This window comes from Hyalella azteca, unplaced genomic scaffold (assembly GCF_000764305.2).
Source record: "Hyalella azteca isolate HAZT.00-mixed unplaced genomic scaffold, Hazt_2.0.2 contig4153, whole genome shotgun sequence".
In the NCBI taxonomy this organism is placed as follows: domain Eukaryota; kingdom Metazoa; phylum Arthropoda; class Malacostraca; order Amphipoda; family Hyalellidae; genus Hyalella; species Hyalella azteca.
The window spans coordinates 330,937-347,323 of record NW_025934378.1 but is presented as its reverse complement, the minus strand read 5'-3'; the positions used below and the strand labels follow the sequence as shown (position 1 = coordinate 347,323).

The window sequence follows — 16,387 nt, the reverse complement described above, 5'->3', positions numbered from 1 at the left end:
GTTTTTGTCTCTCCAAAGATACAAAAAATAAAACTGCGAAAAGAAAACATGTCAAGACATCGTAATGATTATGCAAAATGATCTTACTAAAACTTTGCGCAAGCACGATTTTAGCACATGTCACTGAAAGTTCTATCAAACGCATATGGCTACATCGATCTGTCTGATTTTTGGTGGAGTTTTTTGACACCCTGTATAATAACAAGTGGCCAAGTACGGTTCGCAAATGAAATATCACACTTCTATTATTCCCAGCTTATTAGGCCTCAGAAAGAGCTAAAATAATTCGCCTCTGAGGCAACTGGAAGACTTTGGCTCTTATTAACATCATACACTTAATTCTGAACATGATTATTCCATCTTCACAAAACCTTTCAATATATTTCACCACGCCTGTTAGCATTCCGTTTCGTTACTTTATTTTGAAAAATATTCTCAATGTGAATTAATTCACCTAAAATTTTAGGCAGTTTTGAAAGGCGTAAAGATATCCGTAGTCGCCTGAGACTCTGTGGTAGCGATGCTACGGTCGGGGGCCGCGTGGGTGGGAGAGAGCGGAGTGTCGGTGCTGGCACGCGCGGCAGACCGGCCGTCTGTGGCAGCTCTCAACCCCATACTGTTCCCTCAGCTCAGTTCCGGGCAATGTGTTCAGGTCAGTATATTGATAGACAGACGTTCATGAAAATTTTATATTGCTCCTAGTGATCACGATTTTACAAGTGAAAGTGAGACTGATGAAAGGGCGGTGTAATTATATTGTGAAAAACAATATAATTACAATTATATTATGCAATTATATTGTGAAATGTTTACAATTAAATGAAAAAATGGAAGTAAGGTATCCATTCATAGACACGCACAGTTGAAGGATTGTGTTTTCCTTACAAATTTTTTCCTGTAAGTGAAGCTCATTAAAGAACAAAGCCGATCAAATGATTAAACAAGCATCATCACGATGAACTCTTTCCTAATATTTAGGCGTTACCACAATCAAGCGTAGCTCGCTGATACGCAATGAGCTCGTATAAGCGTCAATTTATACTTAAAGCTAATGAAATGTTTGCATGCCTACGTAAAGTTTAAATAAAAATTTGACTAAAATAAGATTGATTACTGTGAAGGCCTACCATTTTATGCTACGGAAGCCAAAATTATAATAATTATCACTTTTAATAGACGTGAATTTTTTTAATTTTGTGATGTTTTATTCTCACTTTGTTGTACAGGTGAGCGGTGATGCAGGCAGCGGCTGCTCCCTACTTCTGTACGACCTCTTGGCGAGCGCCCTCCTGCCCTCCTGCTGGAGAGGTGTAGAGCTGGGCGGGTGTGGGGCACATGCCGCCCTCCTGGACACCGACCTGCGTTTCTGTGTCCTGCAGCTCTCCGTCATTGCAGAGGCCCGCGTCAGGAGGAAGCTGAGGGCTGTCCGAATACGACTTAAATCTGAGTTGCCATTGTCAGACCCGCGGCAGACAACCTCTCCTAACACGCCTGGAGAGATTTGCGCTGAACTCCCATTAGAAAATAAGGTTACTCCTGTTGAATGTAATCAAGATGTGAAATATTGTAATGCAGCTTCTTGTTCGGTGTCTGGTGTTGCTGAACCACGCAGAGACAAATCAACTGATGTCTTTGATGAGCGCAAATCGGGAGGCGATTCAAGTAGAGAGTTCACTCTTCAAGGCTCATCGGATTGCTCTCGTCTGGCTGCGCAGGCATGGATTTTGAAGACATCCAGAGCTAAACTAAAGCGTTTGATAAAAGATCTTCTCGCAAGTTGTCTTGCGAATTTTTTATACTTGAAATGTACGTACAGCGCTCAATTTGCAACTACACTTCTGTCTCTAGATACGCTGCTGGCTACACATCCTAAGGTGTCTCTCATTTGTGTCGATAGTCTCTCGAACTTTTATTGGCATGATCGAAGCTTTGATTTCGAAACGTGGAAAAACACGGAACAATATTACAACAAAATCACAAAATTCGTCATGGATTGTGTTGCAAAGAATGGCGTGATATTAGTCGGCGTCCAACAAATTTTATTCGCAAAACAAAAACAGCATTCAGAGCGCTCGGGCTCTGACCCTGAGTCAGACTACGAACATTACGACTTCTTGGGCAAGTGTTGGGCCGGCGGCGTGCGGTATAAGGTGAACATCAAGCGGACTCGAGGGTGCGGACGTCGTGACTTCGTCGTATCCGAGCCTGCCAAGGCGCCGAGGACGGTGAAGGCTCTCTTCCGAGCTGAAGGCATCACTTGGCTGTCGAGTGAATAAGTGCATTATTATAGTGTTACTCGTGGCGGTCGTTAGTCTGCAGCTCAATTGGCCAGGATTGTTGTTCCCGATGCTTTTTCTATCTGGAGCAGTACACCTTTACCTTACTGCCTTCACATTTAGTCATGTCTCAATAATGATTGCCTTTACATTTGGAACAATTCTTGTAGCCTTGGATTATTGCCTCTACATGTAGGGGATTTCCTAAGTAAGTGGAGTGTTGGCACTGCATTTGACGAAACACTTATGAACCTGGAGCATTGTCAGTGCTTTTGGAAAAGTACATTGAAGATATGAGCGTTTATTTTTTACTTGGGGTAGTGCATGCCTTGACCATGGCCTTGACTACCATAATAGTGTTCATACACTTGAAGTGTGGCCTCTAGGCCTTTATTAGGTCCTCAATGCTAGAACGCATCGACGAAAAGTTTCCGGTAAAAGGACAGATGTTTGTTTGTATTGTGAGGAGGAGGAAAAAACTGAGATTTGGTCCGAATGATTTTTATTGCAATTATGAACATTTTACAACAACCGAGAGAAGCTGACCAGACAACCCGCACATAACTATGTAAGAAATATCAGTGTCCTGGTTACTTCTTGTGATGTATCAGTGCTACCGTGACTGCATCTGGTCTATCAGTGCTACCGTGAGTGCATTTGATTTAACACTAAGGGCCAAAGTATCAGTGCGGCTATGATTACGGTAGAATGTTTTGGCATTACAGTGATCTTATATTGTGTTGCAGTTGATTTATTAGTGTTACAGTGAGTATTATTGAATGCTATAGACATGAAATCTAGCTTCGCTACTCACCGTTCTCGATGCACACTCCAAGATAGCGTAGAGCACTGACTCTTAATGACTTATTGAGGCGTGCAGCATATCACCCCCCGGCTGAGGGAGGCTTATGACGCATACCTGCATTCTCAGTCTTCGACCCTTACAATAGACTACATAAAGGCATTCATCCAATCTTGAGACATGCAGGTTGAGTAAGCACATCACTCTCATAAAGAACCGATTTAAAAAGTTTATTGCTTTCAGAAAATAATTTAACTAAGTCGTTCGTTACTTGTTCAGACTGCTTATAGAACTAAATTTCATTGATACTAAGTAAAATTAATGCATCACAGTTGCCTTTGTAACTAAGGAATTTACTAATAACATTCTTGTCATAATTACTCTTAAGAATTAAAGGTGAACAATCAACGAAATCAGAATAACATATAACAAGTAAATCAATATTATAGAACAATATAATTGAACGATTTGTTTGTTATCAACGTAAATTTAATGATAACTAATCCTAACATTCCCCTAATATGTGCGCCTGATGTATATATTTGGCATCGTATTAAATGATGAAATGTTATAAGTGGTGGAAATATGTCGACCAAGTGGAAGATTATTAGCCCCCAGGGAACGAGCGTCGCCATGACTTACCTACGTGAGAACTCACGCAGCTCATGCAATTGATGCAAATGAGTCATTGGGACCCATCCGAAGTCGGAAAAGTGCATCGCATCATAAACAAACACTGAGCCTATCCAAGTGAGTCATATTGACTTGCTCAGTACTCTTGAGTTTACAGTCTTTAAAATTTAAATGCATGAACTTATTACAAATTCAGAAGTTAGAGAGATGAACGCTGCCTGCATGCCTACTGTGTGAGTAAATCATTCTATAGAACTTTTGCACTTTTAATTAAATATTTCCTAACAATTCGCTCGTTAATTGCAATTGCATCCAATTAGTACAGCAGCAAGTGTTCAATTATTTGAAACATAACTTGACGAATCTTGAAAAATAATGCCTCGGTATATTCTTAACAAGAAGTAATAGTAGTGCAGCGCAAACGTTGTGTCGTTCGGTAATGCCATGCAACCTTTTCACGATTACATCAAGCCAAGATAAACACGGCTATCAAAACAAGACTTGCGTTACCTACGAGTGATTTCATCGAGATTTCAGAAATGTTTGGTATAGCATATTTAGCGGTTTCAATTGCAATGTACGCCGAGGAAATTCACTAAAGCAGTTTTCAACAATAGCGACTCAAAATCTAAAATTAACTATGAGAAGAAGACGATTAAATATTCCGGAGAAACACTGAAAGCCTTAAGATTAGTAGTTTGAGTCCCCAAACATCGGAAATTGTCTTCCGTTAGCCGACACACCTGTAAAAAGTTTTCGAGACTAAACTGTAAATTGATGAGAAAACTCGATAAATTTGTTCACTCTAATTATTTTTTTTAATCAAATCATCGGAGCAGACTAATTTTAAGCATGCTGGGAAAGTTCAATTGTAGAATATGTTTGTATACATCACTTATACCTGCTACTTTCCACATCTATCACCCCTTCGCGAAAAAATCATGGAGATAGTCCGTAAAATGTAATTGGCTGTCGTAAAGCTGTATCATTATAAATAATACAAGTTTAAATCTGATAACGGAATACGTTCTCGTAAATTTACGGAGAATCTATCGAAGTTATCTTAAATTTATATTCCTAAAAACTGTCAGTATGCGGTACCAACAGTAACAAAAACGTGTATAATTAGTAGTTACTGTTTTAGTAACTATTAGTAGCTGCCAATGGATAATATATAATACCTAATGGCTTACTGCCTTTAACCGTTAATTCGATTTCCTAACCAGCGTTTGTTTTATTATTCCAATTTTGGAAGCCCATGCGCATTAATTACTATACTGAAGCCATATTCTAGATCTAATCAACATCCCTTCGAACGTAAAGGTAATACGGGTTTAACTTATTCCTGTTTGGTTCTATTCGAATTCAACTTACTCCTGTTTGGTTTTATTCGGAATCCGAATTAATAACATTCGAATTTTTTCCTATATACTTATCACTTCCTAAGGTTAACATTCGCTACCGAGTTATTGAAAAGCTATATCAGTTTTCAAACGGTTTAATTTTCTTAATTTTTACCTTTTTCATATTATTATTACCATATTATAGCATAATTAAAACTTCTAAAAATACACACCATATATACGATATCCATGCCTCGCCATGATTGGCGGAGAACTGTCACCGAAACGTTTGCACAACAAATTCATCGGGTTCATAACTAAATTACAAATTCGTGTTTTTTATCCTCATTTGTAGCGCATTTTCTCATTTATGGAAAAAGCACTATTGTGCTCGCCATGTCCGTCTGTCTGTCTGTGTGTCCGTCCGTCCGTGACCTCAAGTTTTCGTCGACGAGAAAATGCGCTCTCTGTGACTCACTGAAGTGAGTACTGAGTTATATTTTCTTATATGCCACCAGAGATGACTACTTAAGAGTACAGACTTAGGTTATGCCTCATCTGCAGTCTAAGCCAAGCTGTCGTCAATGCGACGAGACAAAGTTCTGTGAGCTTCGCTGGTGAAGTGGTGAAACACTCTGACTCTCATACCCAGCAACCTGGGTTCGTGTGCCACGTAGAACAAATTCTTTCGGAGATTTCGGAGAGTTTAGCTTATTGCCAATTCAGCATTAATCCAATTCTGGTTGGTAAATGAGTCACTAACTTGTCCAGAGTGTTTGGTAATGCAAAGAAAATTGTTCTGGCGGGTCAGCCGGCCAGTGATGTCGTGGAACTACCTGTGGTCTTAATGCCCTGATAAACTGACCTATTCACCCCTAGTCGCCACTACCAAGATGGGCGATTAAAACAACTACTAAAACAATGTGGGTTCTGTCCCTGTATCTTATTGCGCAACGTTGTCTTGACCACGCCGTATGATTAGAAGCTTAGCTTTACGGCCCCTAGGGGTCGGTCTACTACCGACCCCAGGGGTTGGTATTATTAATTAATAAAACCGCCGTAATAATTATTATTATTATTGAGGTCTAGCACGTCCCTCCCAGTGACTGAGTTCTGCTCCCCATAGCGTGAAATTAAGGAGAATCCAATGATCGCTGCTTGTCGAATTAACGGATCGGATCTACAAACGAGGACTATCCAGCCAATTATTACCGTCATCAATCTAGCTTGTATTAAACTTATAGAAAATCTGATAATTTCTGGCCAATCATTTCTCGGTGCTGTGATATTCCAATAATTTTCTGGTCATCGTCAATAGATAATATCTTGGTTCACGGAAATTTTAATCATACTTGGTCATCATCAGTCAAATACATCCACAAACTAGGCTATCATGATTAATCATGAAGTACAAACACGATTAATCACTCGTGTCTTAGTAAACGGCAAGTGTAATCATTCCTGGTCCTCAATCAAGCCAATTTCGGTACACGGGTGGTTCTCCATCTCCATCACCAGGAGAGTTTCGATACACATTCGAAGATGGACGAGCTTTTGAGCGTCAGGACTCTTGATGTACCGCGTCTGCAGCGTCGCGTTGGAGCCGCGGACTACGAGCTGCAGGCCCTCGCCAGACATGGAGGGCGGGGACGACAGGTCGCGGAGGCTCAACCGCCAACTCAACTCCCCTGCGCTAGCTGCGCTGCATCTCTCCACCAAAAACACGTTCCTGAGGACACGAAATGGAAAATTTTATATCAAGATTCGAAGATTGATTAATAAATAAGCTCACTCTTCTGCGTCCTCATGTTTAGGAAAATATAGTAAGCTGCAACAAGCGCACGTGTGTACTAGGAAGGATTTTTTTGCCTCAATGCGAGATTGTTTGCTATATATGAAGACGCATATGTTTGTTTGCTATGAAATCTTCGCCACGCACAAGCTTAAATCAAAGGTCCTGCTTACAAGAATTTTTTTATTGCAAAATGAAGATTTATACTGAAATATTTGGTTACTACATGAAAGAATGGAATTACCTGTCAGAGACTATGGCGACTGAGAACCTGTCGCAGTCGTCGAGGATGCAGTGGGTGCAGTAGGCGTCTGAGAGGGCGAACGCTCCTGAGCACAACGCCATCAGTAGAGCACGGCCCTGAGCGCTGTGCTCACTGTACGCCTGCAGGCTGCTGTGCTCGCTTAGGTGCCGGGGAAGGCGGTGCTGTACGCTTATCTATGCGTAAGGAAAAATCTTTTAATGAACGAAATCAATAGTCTATATACGCATCGAGTTTTTTTGGGGATACTATCATTTCAACAGGGATGATCGTTACCTTACTTTTAAAATGGCTCAAAATATGTCTAAGTCTAAGAAATTATAATCTAAGTCTAAGAAATTATAATTGAGATAAATTCAGTTAGTAGTTACTGCATAAAACTGACCTCAAGACCCATGGCCAGCGCTCTCTTGACAGCGTCGAGAGTGAAGGAGGCAGCGTCCAAGATCCCCAGCGCGGGCTTGGTGGTGAGGCTGTGAACCCCGCGCCCCACTCCGCTCAAGAAGCCTCGAAGCCCTTCGTTGTTGCTGCCTGTAGATAATCAGAACATTATTCAGCCTGCTAACCTTGTATTTATTGATTTAAACTTTTTATATTGTACATGCATAAATGAAAATAATTTAGAAATCAGAAAACGTTGACGGGAGAAAATTCAATCTTTTACTTTCTGGCTAAAGTATATATATTCTCGATTCTATTTCTTCATTATTAAACCATAAATTGAAGAATATTTTAATTTTAATTTAAATCAAACGAAACATATGTAAATTTATAATTTTTTATCCAGAAATTATTTTTATATCATTTCTGCCGAGAAAAAGTCTTCTTTAGGAATAAGCTTGCCTTTAGAAATTTTGTTCAATGCGAAAATCGATGGAATAATTTAGACCGGGTAATATATCTTCTTTATAAAATATAAGCATGAACATTTTAAATTATACCAATGCTGCTGAGATAGACACATACTGTAAGTTTATATATGACAAAATTTAAACGTAAGTTAATCCATGATTGAGAGAACACGCTTGCGTCAAATTCTTCCTGCTATCTAGTGCATACATCGTGTTGACTCAGTGATAATATTCTTATTAGGAAAAGATAAATTACCAAAATATGAATTACACGTATTCAGTACTGAAATTATTACTTGAGCGATAGTTAAACGATTTTTAAGCCGAAACCTTTTCCTAAAAAATTTTTTTTCATAACAAAAGATGAAGAAGCCATCCTTGAATGCTCGACCGCACTGGTTCTTCGTCTAGCTCACACTTCATGGGATTACAGCATAGCAGCTAATATCTGTATACATTAATTTTATTGGAAAAATTTCATACGCCACTGAGCATTTTAGATTCTTTCTTCCTCGTATATTGTTGACAGGAACCTTAATGTTGCCGAGATAATAAAAAAAAAAAAGTTCATAAAAATCCGATTTGTTATCAACTCGGGACTCACCGTAAGCGGGTTTCGAAGGAGAGTTGAAGGATCCAGAGATGAGACTGAGAGCGAGGGATCGTTGCGCTGGTTGCACCCTCCGCTCACCAGTGTTCACGCGCAGGTGTCGTTTCTGTAATAAAAATTAATTCAGATAAATTTACACGCTGTACCATACCAGACTCTAGCCATAAAACCGGGAACGGCATGGTCCAGCATCGTCCGATAACAAATAAAACATTTTACATAAAAAAATTGTGTCTTCATAATCCTCACCTACCAAGTCTCTGCATCGTATCAGCCCGCGATCGAAAGGCCAACCGTCGAAAAGGACGATTGATCTTGGAACCGAACTTAACCAATTGAAACCTCACTTCAGTTTCTGTTAGCAAATAGCGACGTAATTTAACGATGCCACCGAAGAAGTATTCGATCCACGGCCTTGTGGTGCTAGGCAGGTTTCACTTAAATTCCTACTGAGAACCTGCTGATTGCAAAACGTCGTGCACTTGTTACAGTTCCAGTGCTGGTCAGATTATGAAGTAATGCTACGATGAAAAGTTTAGTGGCGGACAGTCATTGCACTCAAGGCCATTCGCTTCTGTTCTTGATTGGCGGCCTTACGAATGATTGGCGGTTTTACGGAAAGATGATAGGCAATTCTATTAGGGCAGATTGGTGTCAGTAATTGGTGGTCCACGGGCCACGGCTGCGCGCTGTCCTTCAAAACTCATCAAAATTTCTTCGTTTGAAAAAAAAAATCTGTCCGCCTGTAATGGTTGAAACTCGTTAAATTATCACTAGATGATGGTATTATATGCCACAAAATAAGTCTTATTACACTCACTTTTTGTTCGTGCGGAGTTAGGACGGCTTTGGCAGCGACGTTTGACGCCGTGCGCATCATTGAGGCTGTCGACTGGATAGTTCCGCCCACTACGAGGCACAAAAGTCTACGGACACGCTTCGCCACCTTCCACTCGTAAGCGTCAGGTTCTTCCAACAAGCCCTGTGGCAACCGAAAATTTTCATAACCGCATAACGATTGGCACTAATAACTTCGATTGACACTAATGTTTATAGGTAGAGGGAATTTTCGCAAAGCTTATACTGATTCTGCATGTAGTGAATCCTACTAATCCTACTTTGAGTGTAAAATAGTTTTTTGTCTAGCTCTCTGCTTTTCATGATAACATCTTGAATTGGCCGGATATTTTGCCTGTTATTTTCTATTCAAGCATTTGAACATTCAAATATAGATGCAACCAAATACAATTTATAACAATTATGTCGGCACTGAAAGCATTTCATGATTTTGGCACATCAAGACGAAATTTTGATTTGTGCGCTAAAAAAACCCTTTCAAACATATTTTACCTTTTGATATATTGGAATCTTTAGAGAAGAATATAACATCACTCTTTTAATTAACATTATTTTAAAGCAGAGCGCACTTTTTTTCTTTTCGTTAAGACCAGCTGAAAATTAATGTTAAAGATGCAAATAAGACTAAATTGAAATCATCAGGAACAATGATGCAGATTTTCCTAGTTTATAAAACAATTCCTGGCAATTTAAGACAAGAATAAAACCTTATCAGGGTCGTAGATGACGTCACACACTCCCTCGGTGAGGGCACGGAGGCGCTGGTAAGGGTTGCCCAGTATGTCCAGCCCCAGCGCCAGCACCAGCTTCTGCACAGCGCCACGGCAAATCTTAACTCAATACTTTCATTAAAAAAACATTAAAGTTCCTTAAAACATTTTTCGTTTTTTATTATCAAAGCATCAATATCTGTGGGTAACGATCGCAACTTACCTACGTAGAATAAACGTAGAATAAACGCATATTCTACGTAGAATATTATTATTATCTATTTTACAGCAGTAACATCATTTTCTGGCCGTGACATCTCAAAGGTGGCAATTATTCTACATTCTCAGATAAATTAACAATTGTTGTTGGCAGATTAGATTATTAAGCAACATAGGCAACAGGCCATGGGCCTATTTTCTTCAATGCCGACACTTCTATTCTATTCTATTCTATTTGGGTAGGGCCATCACTATTGTGTGAAATATTACATGTTAATGGTAGAGATGGGTTAACGGTCTGCCAGTATGTTCCGAATTTCATTCATGTTTCTTATTGTGATTATGAGACTTCTCGCTTGAACCCTGGCGTACAGTTTTATGTGTTGCAATAAATGAAAATGAGAGTCATCATGAACTTACTGGATGTAGTTTAAAATTGATCACACAACCGTAATTTATACGAATTTGATTACAGCTAACACGACCTAACTAATTAATAAAGTATAATGATAACGTGAGAGCTGAACATCGGTCTGACCTGCTGCAGGAGTTGTGAGTAGGACGCCTCAAGGAAGTCCCACAGAACGTCGTTGAGAGGTTTGTTCTCGCGGTGGTACTGTCCTACGCTGAGCTTCACGTCCTTCAACTGCGCGTGTGGAGGGAAAAACTCCATCATTATATTCTCGTCTAGCGAAGTGTTGGGAAACTTCCGTTTGTAATTAATTTTCCTTAATTATGATTTTAATCCAGAAGCATTCGGAGTTTAGATGCGGATATTAGGCTTTGCATACAACCATCAATTAATGGTCGAGAAATAATGCAAGGAGTCTGGATCTTGATTCAAGCAAAAGTATTTACTAAATGCATTATACCTAGCGTAAGACAACTGAGAACGTGTAGCGGATCGCCAACAGTGACTCGCGCAATGTTTAACAACATTAACAGTAATTACGTCAAAAGGAATGTCGAGCATTTCAACTTCCTTTATTTTAGTCCATGCCTTTACTAAAAATAGTTATCTTCTCACTCTGGAATAAGAAGTAGTACGGAAATTTATTTGTAATCAAATTCAAAATTGCTAAATTAGTTCGTGGGGAATCTCATTTCTGAATAAATTTTAATTTTAAAACTAACTACCCTCAGGATAAACAAACATCTGACCTCGAGCAGTGAGGCTGGCAAAGAACAGAGCCAGCTTGGGTCCTGATCTGCGTTGTGGCTGAAGTGAGTAGCTGGGAAGTATGACAGGTTCAGGCTAAAACCTGCCACGCACACCTTCTCTACCACCACGTCCAACTGAGACCCACTCTCGACTCCTCTCTGCCGCAATTTCAATTAACATTACATCTATATTTGAAGACTGTGAATGCAACTGTAATATACCTTCATTTTTGCTATTTACCTTGCTAAATCTTTTAAATTCATAAATCTGGAAAATCGTAATCAGCGTGAAAAAGCTACAATTGTTAAAAATCTTCTCTGAGTTAGTAAAATGTTTTTTTTTTGTAACAATTTTCCTTCTCTGTTAACATTGTTATTCAGTTCATAAATTCAGGATATTAGTGTGGCTTCCGAGGGCGTTTCTGCACTACTTCTTCCTTTGCTGAACTCGCATATTTGTTCCACTCTCAGGGACTTGGTATACGAAATTGTTATTTCACCTTTTTTATATACTAACGTGCTATTATATAGTAACCTGAGGGTATTTACTAACCTGCGGGTATATACTAACCTGCTGGTAAATACTAACCTGCAAGTATATACTAACCTGCGGCCCTGCGGGTATTTACTAACCTGCGGGTATATACTAACCTGCGGGTATAAACTAACCTGCGGGTATATACTAACCTGCGGGTATATACTAACCTGCTGGTAAATACTACCTTGCAAGTATATACTAACCTGCGGGTATATACTAACCTGCGGGTATAAACTAACCTGCGGGTATATACTAACCTGCGGGTATACACTAACCTGCGGGTATATACTAACCTGCTGGTACAAACTAACCTGCGGGTATATACTAACCTGCGGTCATATACTAACCTGCGGTCATATACTAACCTGCGGTCATATACTAACCTGCGAGTATATACTAACCTGCGGGTATATACTAACCTGCGGGTATATACTAACCTGCGAGTATATACTAATCTACGACTATATATTAACCTGCGGTCATACACTAACCTGCGAGTACAGGAAGGCTAGCGGCGTGTGCATGTGCTGGAGTTGCGTCCGCAGGCAGGGAGGCTGCTGAGGCAGCAGCTGAGTGTAGAGGTCCCAGGCTTTAAGGTAGAAGTCTCCGTCCAACTTGAGGTTGAACTCCGTCCCGAGCAAACTCAGATGCCTTTGATTGACAGGAAATTAGGGCCCGTGTAGATATCAGCTTTTAAGTACGATTGTACTACCACATTGATTCGTAAGCTGCTTCTGTGATTGGTTGGATTTGTTCAACTGAAATACTGAGAACGGAAGGTTCTCAGTATTAATTATTTTTATATTTATATTTGTTCTTTTAATGGACACAGAAATGCAATGCCAAGAACTGATTAAATTAAATAGATAACTGCTCTTTAATTAAGCTCTTTAATTAATAAAATTAATAAATTCAACTTTAACTCCCCTTCTTTAATTAATAAAATTAATTGAATAACTGGTTACTTAAGGTTGCATAAATAAATTTTGAAGAATTCTTACTCTGATGATATGCTTCTCCACCTCAAACAAAAATTCAAAAATAAACTCTGAATACCGGAATGAAGTCAAAGTTTACAGTGCTTCTTAGAACGATCATTGGTTATTACTGGACCTGAACTACAGCTTCATGGAGAGGGCTACCGCAGGGTAAGTGGGCCCAAGGGCTACCTAAGGGTTGGTGGGCCCGAGGGCTACCTGAGGGTTGGTGGGCCCGAGGTGGGGTAGTGGAGCAAGGATCTGAGGGCGAGGCAGTGCTCGTTGGGTGTGGTAGTGGGGGCGGGGCTCAGGGCGGTGGGGTAGTGGGCACCCAAAAGCTGGTTGTCCACCTGTAACCACAACCATTAATTATTGAAAAGAACGTATTAAAAGGAATCACTCGTGTTCAAATAATTCAGAAAAGAACGTCATACATCGGCCGGTATATAGTACAGAGTTCTGGCCGCTACAGAGAATTTTTTAGGCATAACATTTCTTTTCGCATCGAATCACCGACATGTGGAACAGCCTTTCCGATTGCATCGTTGACGCTCCGAGTATAAACGCGTTCAAAAACAGACTAGATAAAGCTATGGAAAAATATATGTTCAGACTTGACATGCCTAGCAGTCTAGCACCATATCGAACTTGGTGAAAGTCCTTTAGCTATTCCAAACTATCGACAGTGTTGAAAAGATCCGGTCATAGGACCTGTTTTTAGATCTCATGTGGACAAGCCAGGAAATGTGCAAGAATCGGCGACAGGCCACATCAGGCCTATTCTTCAGCGCCGACATCATTATGATATGAAATAATAACTCATCACCTTGACTAACTTGGGTTTAGAAAGCCAAATATTTCTTCAGTAAATTGGCATACGTAGAGTTAGGTTGATAGTAAACCTCTGCATCAAACTGATTACATCTTACGAGTGGGCCTATCCAGCTCGTGAGAGAACAAACCAGTCTATGTATTACAGTTATGAGTGTGGCAACGTTTTCTTCAAGTTATTTACCTGGAGTCTGTGAAGTGTGAGGCAGATCTATGAATCACAGTTATGAGTAATGCAACGTTTTCTAGAAGTTATTTACCTGGAGCCTGTGAAGTGTGAGGCAGACGCCGCTGTAGTGTTGGGAGCAGCGGTAGTGTAGCCACACCGCAGGACTTTGCTGTCGGCGCAGCTTGGCCAGGAAGGGCTTCTCGAGCGTCATCGAGTCAAAGTTAACCTGCTCAGTCGTATCAGACTTCATCAAAACTCAACAAACAAATCATAAGCGTATCAGAGTTTACCGAAGCAGTCTCTTCAAAAGGTTGCACAGACTTAACGAGCGTGTCTGAAGGCATAAAAGTTCGGCATAATTCATTTTGCAAACATGTGCCATACGAGTCTCCACCATTTGAATAAGACAATCATCATTATCGACTGCTTACAACTGAGGGCTTTCTTCGCGACTGCTACAACTAATTGCCATGGTTCTGATTAATATTTTCGTCACAAGATTTTCTATGATGAGAGGGGTTTTCTAATTTGCTTCATAGTTGAAGGACTTGCATGTTACATCAAGGATATTAGGATATGCATCAACGAAACTACTTACTTACTTGGATATTTTTTAATTACCTTCACTGAGCGGGACCGTGCGACCGATTTCTACAAAAAAAGGAAAATAAGTTGAAAAAATTCCAGAAATTTTTCCAAACCAAAAATCTGCTCTCATGCCCAAGGGCTGGTCTAAAAATACAAAAGCAGAGCCTAAGAAAAATAAGGCAAGAGAGCAAGCATGAAATTGTCAGCTCAAATGTGCAGTAAAACATTCATTAAAATAACAATGCAAACTCCATCTTGATGCATAAAAATAACATGCATGTACAAAATAAAACTGCAAGACTTTTATAAAACTCACCCCAAAGATCTGACACCAATGGACCAGTTAGAATATTTTACTTTAATTTAACGACAAACAAATTTTTTATAGTTTATCCGATTAGCCGTCATTATTGGATTAAGTTTTTCCTAATAACGTGCATTTATGTGCTCATAAACTTACTAAAACAAAGTTCAACATGCTCGTGCGTTGTTTAAAACATTTAATATCCCTGATGTATTACATGCTTCCTGTTTTATTTGAGGAATTGAAGTAATGGAATCAGTGACGTATCTGCAGGTCAGATGTATGGGCGCTTTCCCCAAGCAAAGAGCGTTCGTGTTTTGGGCAAAGAGTTAAAAGCAGGCGTGGATGTCATTTTATTAAGCATGCTTTACTAACCTGCAAGGAGCCTGCGATGTTGGTAGAAAAGTCTTCACAATTTTGGTACTGGTACTCAAGCCACGTCGCTAACTCCAGAGAAGGAACAGACTTGAACTTTCCCGCTAGGAAGACCTCCCACGTGGCAGGGCTTGACTGCAGGCTAACATAACAAAGCTCTTCTTTCTGCTCTGTGATCTGCAGAATTTTCAATGAAAAATGTGTTTTTAATAATTTTTTATTATTATTTATTTAATTGTAGCTATCAGGTTGGCCGGTGTTGCATGGGATCGACAATCCTACCAATTTTAAAATTTTGTTAAAATATAAAATATATTATAGGTTAATAGAAAAATTCATTCAAACCCATATTTTAAGTAGAATATAAAACTTCTATTCTTCTCTCATTTCAAAATTAGAAAAAGTTATTTTGCGTCTTTTCGACGTGAGAATAATTTGCGTATACCATTTTTTCGCCAAAAATCCAATTTCATATTTTGATCCAGTATTTTAACCTAATTTTGCAATGCCGTACTATTCTCTCACTAAGAATAGAATCTCAGGTCATATTTTCTCTGAACAAATATCGTGGATACGCGCTCGAACAGCCCCCTTGCTATTTACGGTGCCAGACTTTAAACCTTCTAACACACAGACATTGCACCATGTATATGCAAGAGATATTTGAAACAATACTTCAAATAGGCACTCGAGAATAACACCTTGGCTAAAATAGCTTTAACCAAGCTTTATTTAGTACAGTATAGTATAGCTTTAGTACGGTATAGCGCAATTATTATCATTGAATTTATAGATCACAGATGAATTTAATAAGACTTATGCTCACAAGTGAGAGTCCGACATGGCTGAGTGACGCCACGAACTCGAGGGAGGCTTGCTCCTCGAGGGCCCTGGAGAGGGCGGCGAGCCGGGGCTTCTGCGAGAACAGCAGCACTCTCTGCAGACCGTCCATGTAGCTCACCCAGTACACGCGCACCGTCTCCTTCTGCAGCACATGTGTTGTCTTGGTGATAGAATAGCGATGATAAACAAAGTTTAATTTCAAACAGAAAATATCTTTAGTATTTGTTTCAAGCAAGTAATTCCTA

The 16,387-nt window shown here is 39.7% G+C and overlaps 2 protein-coding genes across 2 annotated transcripts in view; one reads left to right on the top strand and one right to left on the bottom strand.

Moving 5' to 3' along the window:
• Nucleotides 1–280: 280 nt before the first annotated feature.
• On the top strand, nt 281–3,037 carry LOC108671394. The gene is made up of 2 exons (XM_018158942.2): nt 281–652; nt 1,227–3,037. Exons 1-2 carry the CDS (start codon nt 521–523, stop codon nt 2,274–2,276), a joined length of 1,182 nt encoding a protein of 393 aa, XP_018014431.1. The 5' UTR covers nt 281–520; the 3' UTR covers nt 2,277–3,037.
• A 2,482-nt stretch (nt 3,038–5,519) lies between these two features.
• The window catches only part of LOC108671385 (vacuolar protein sorting-associated protein 13A), a 34,663-nt gene continuing 23,795 nt past the window's right edge, over nt 5,520–16,387 (bottom strand). Inside the window, exons 31-44 of the mRNA XM_047879902.1 lie at nt 16,126–16,302; nt 15,300–15,476; nt 14,654–14,683; nt 14,124–14,258; nt 13,252–13,382; nt 12,547–12,706; nt 11,518–11,676; nt 10,895–11,002; nt 10,135–10,236; nt 9,390–9,551; nt 8,564–8,675; nt 7,494–7,639; nt 7,091–7,284; nt 5,520–6,783 (exon numbers count right to left, since the gene is read on the bottom strand). Coding sequence (XP_047735858.1) covers nt 6,510–6,783; nt 7,091–7,284; nt 7,494–7,639; nt 8,564–8,675; nt 9,390–9,551; nt 10,135–10,236; nt 10,895–11,002; nt 11,518–11,676; nt 12,547–12,706; nt 13,252–13,382; nt 14,124–14,258; nt 14,654–14,683; nt 15,300–15,476; nt 16,126–16,302 — 2,067 coding nt within the window. The 3' untranslated portion in view covers nt 5,520–6,509. The remainder of the gene's footprint in view (nt 6,784–7,090; nt 7,285–7,493; nt 7,640–8,563; nt 8,676–9,389; nt 9,552–10,134; nt 10,237–10,894; nt 11,003–11,517; nt 11,677–12,546; nt 12,707–13,251; nt 13,383–14,123; nt 14,259–14,653; nt 14,684–15,299; nt 15,477–16,125; nt 16,303–16,387) is intronic.

Bases quoted from the DNA above. Each gene is read 5' to 3' on its own strand.
- LOC108671394 (XM_018158942.2), top strand. From the start codon at position 521: ATGCTACGGTCGGGGGCCGCGTGGGTGGGAGAGAGCGGAGTGTCGGTG. The intron at 653-1,226 runs GTCAGTATATTG...TTTGTTGTACAG, and splicing joins GTTCCGGGCAATGTGTTCAG to GTGAGCGGTGATGCAGGCAG.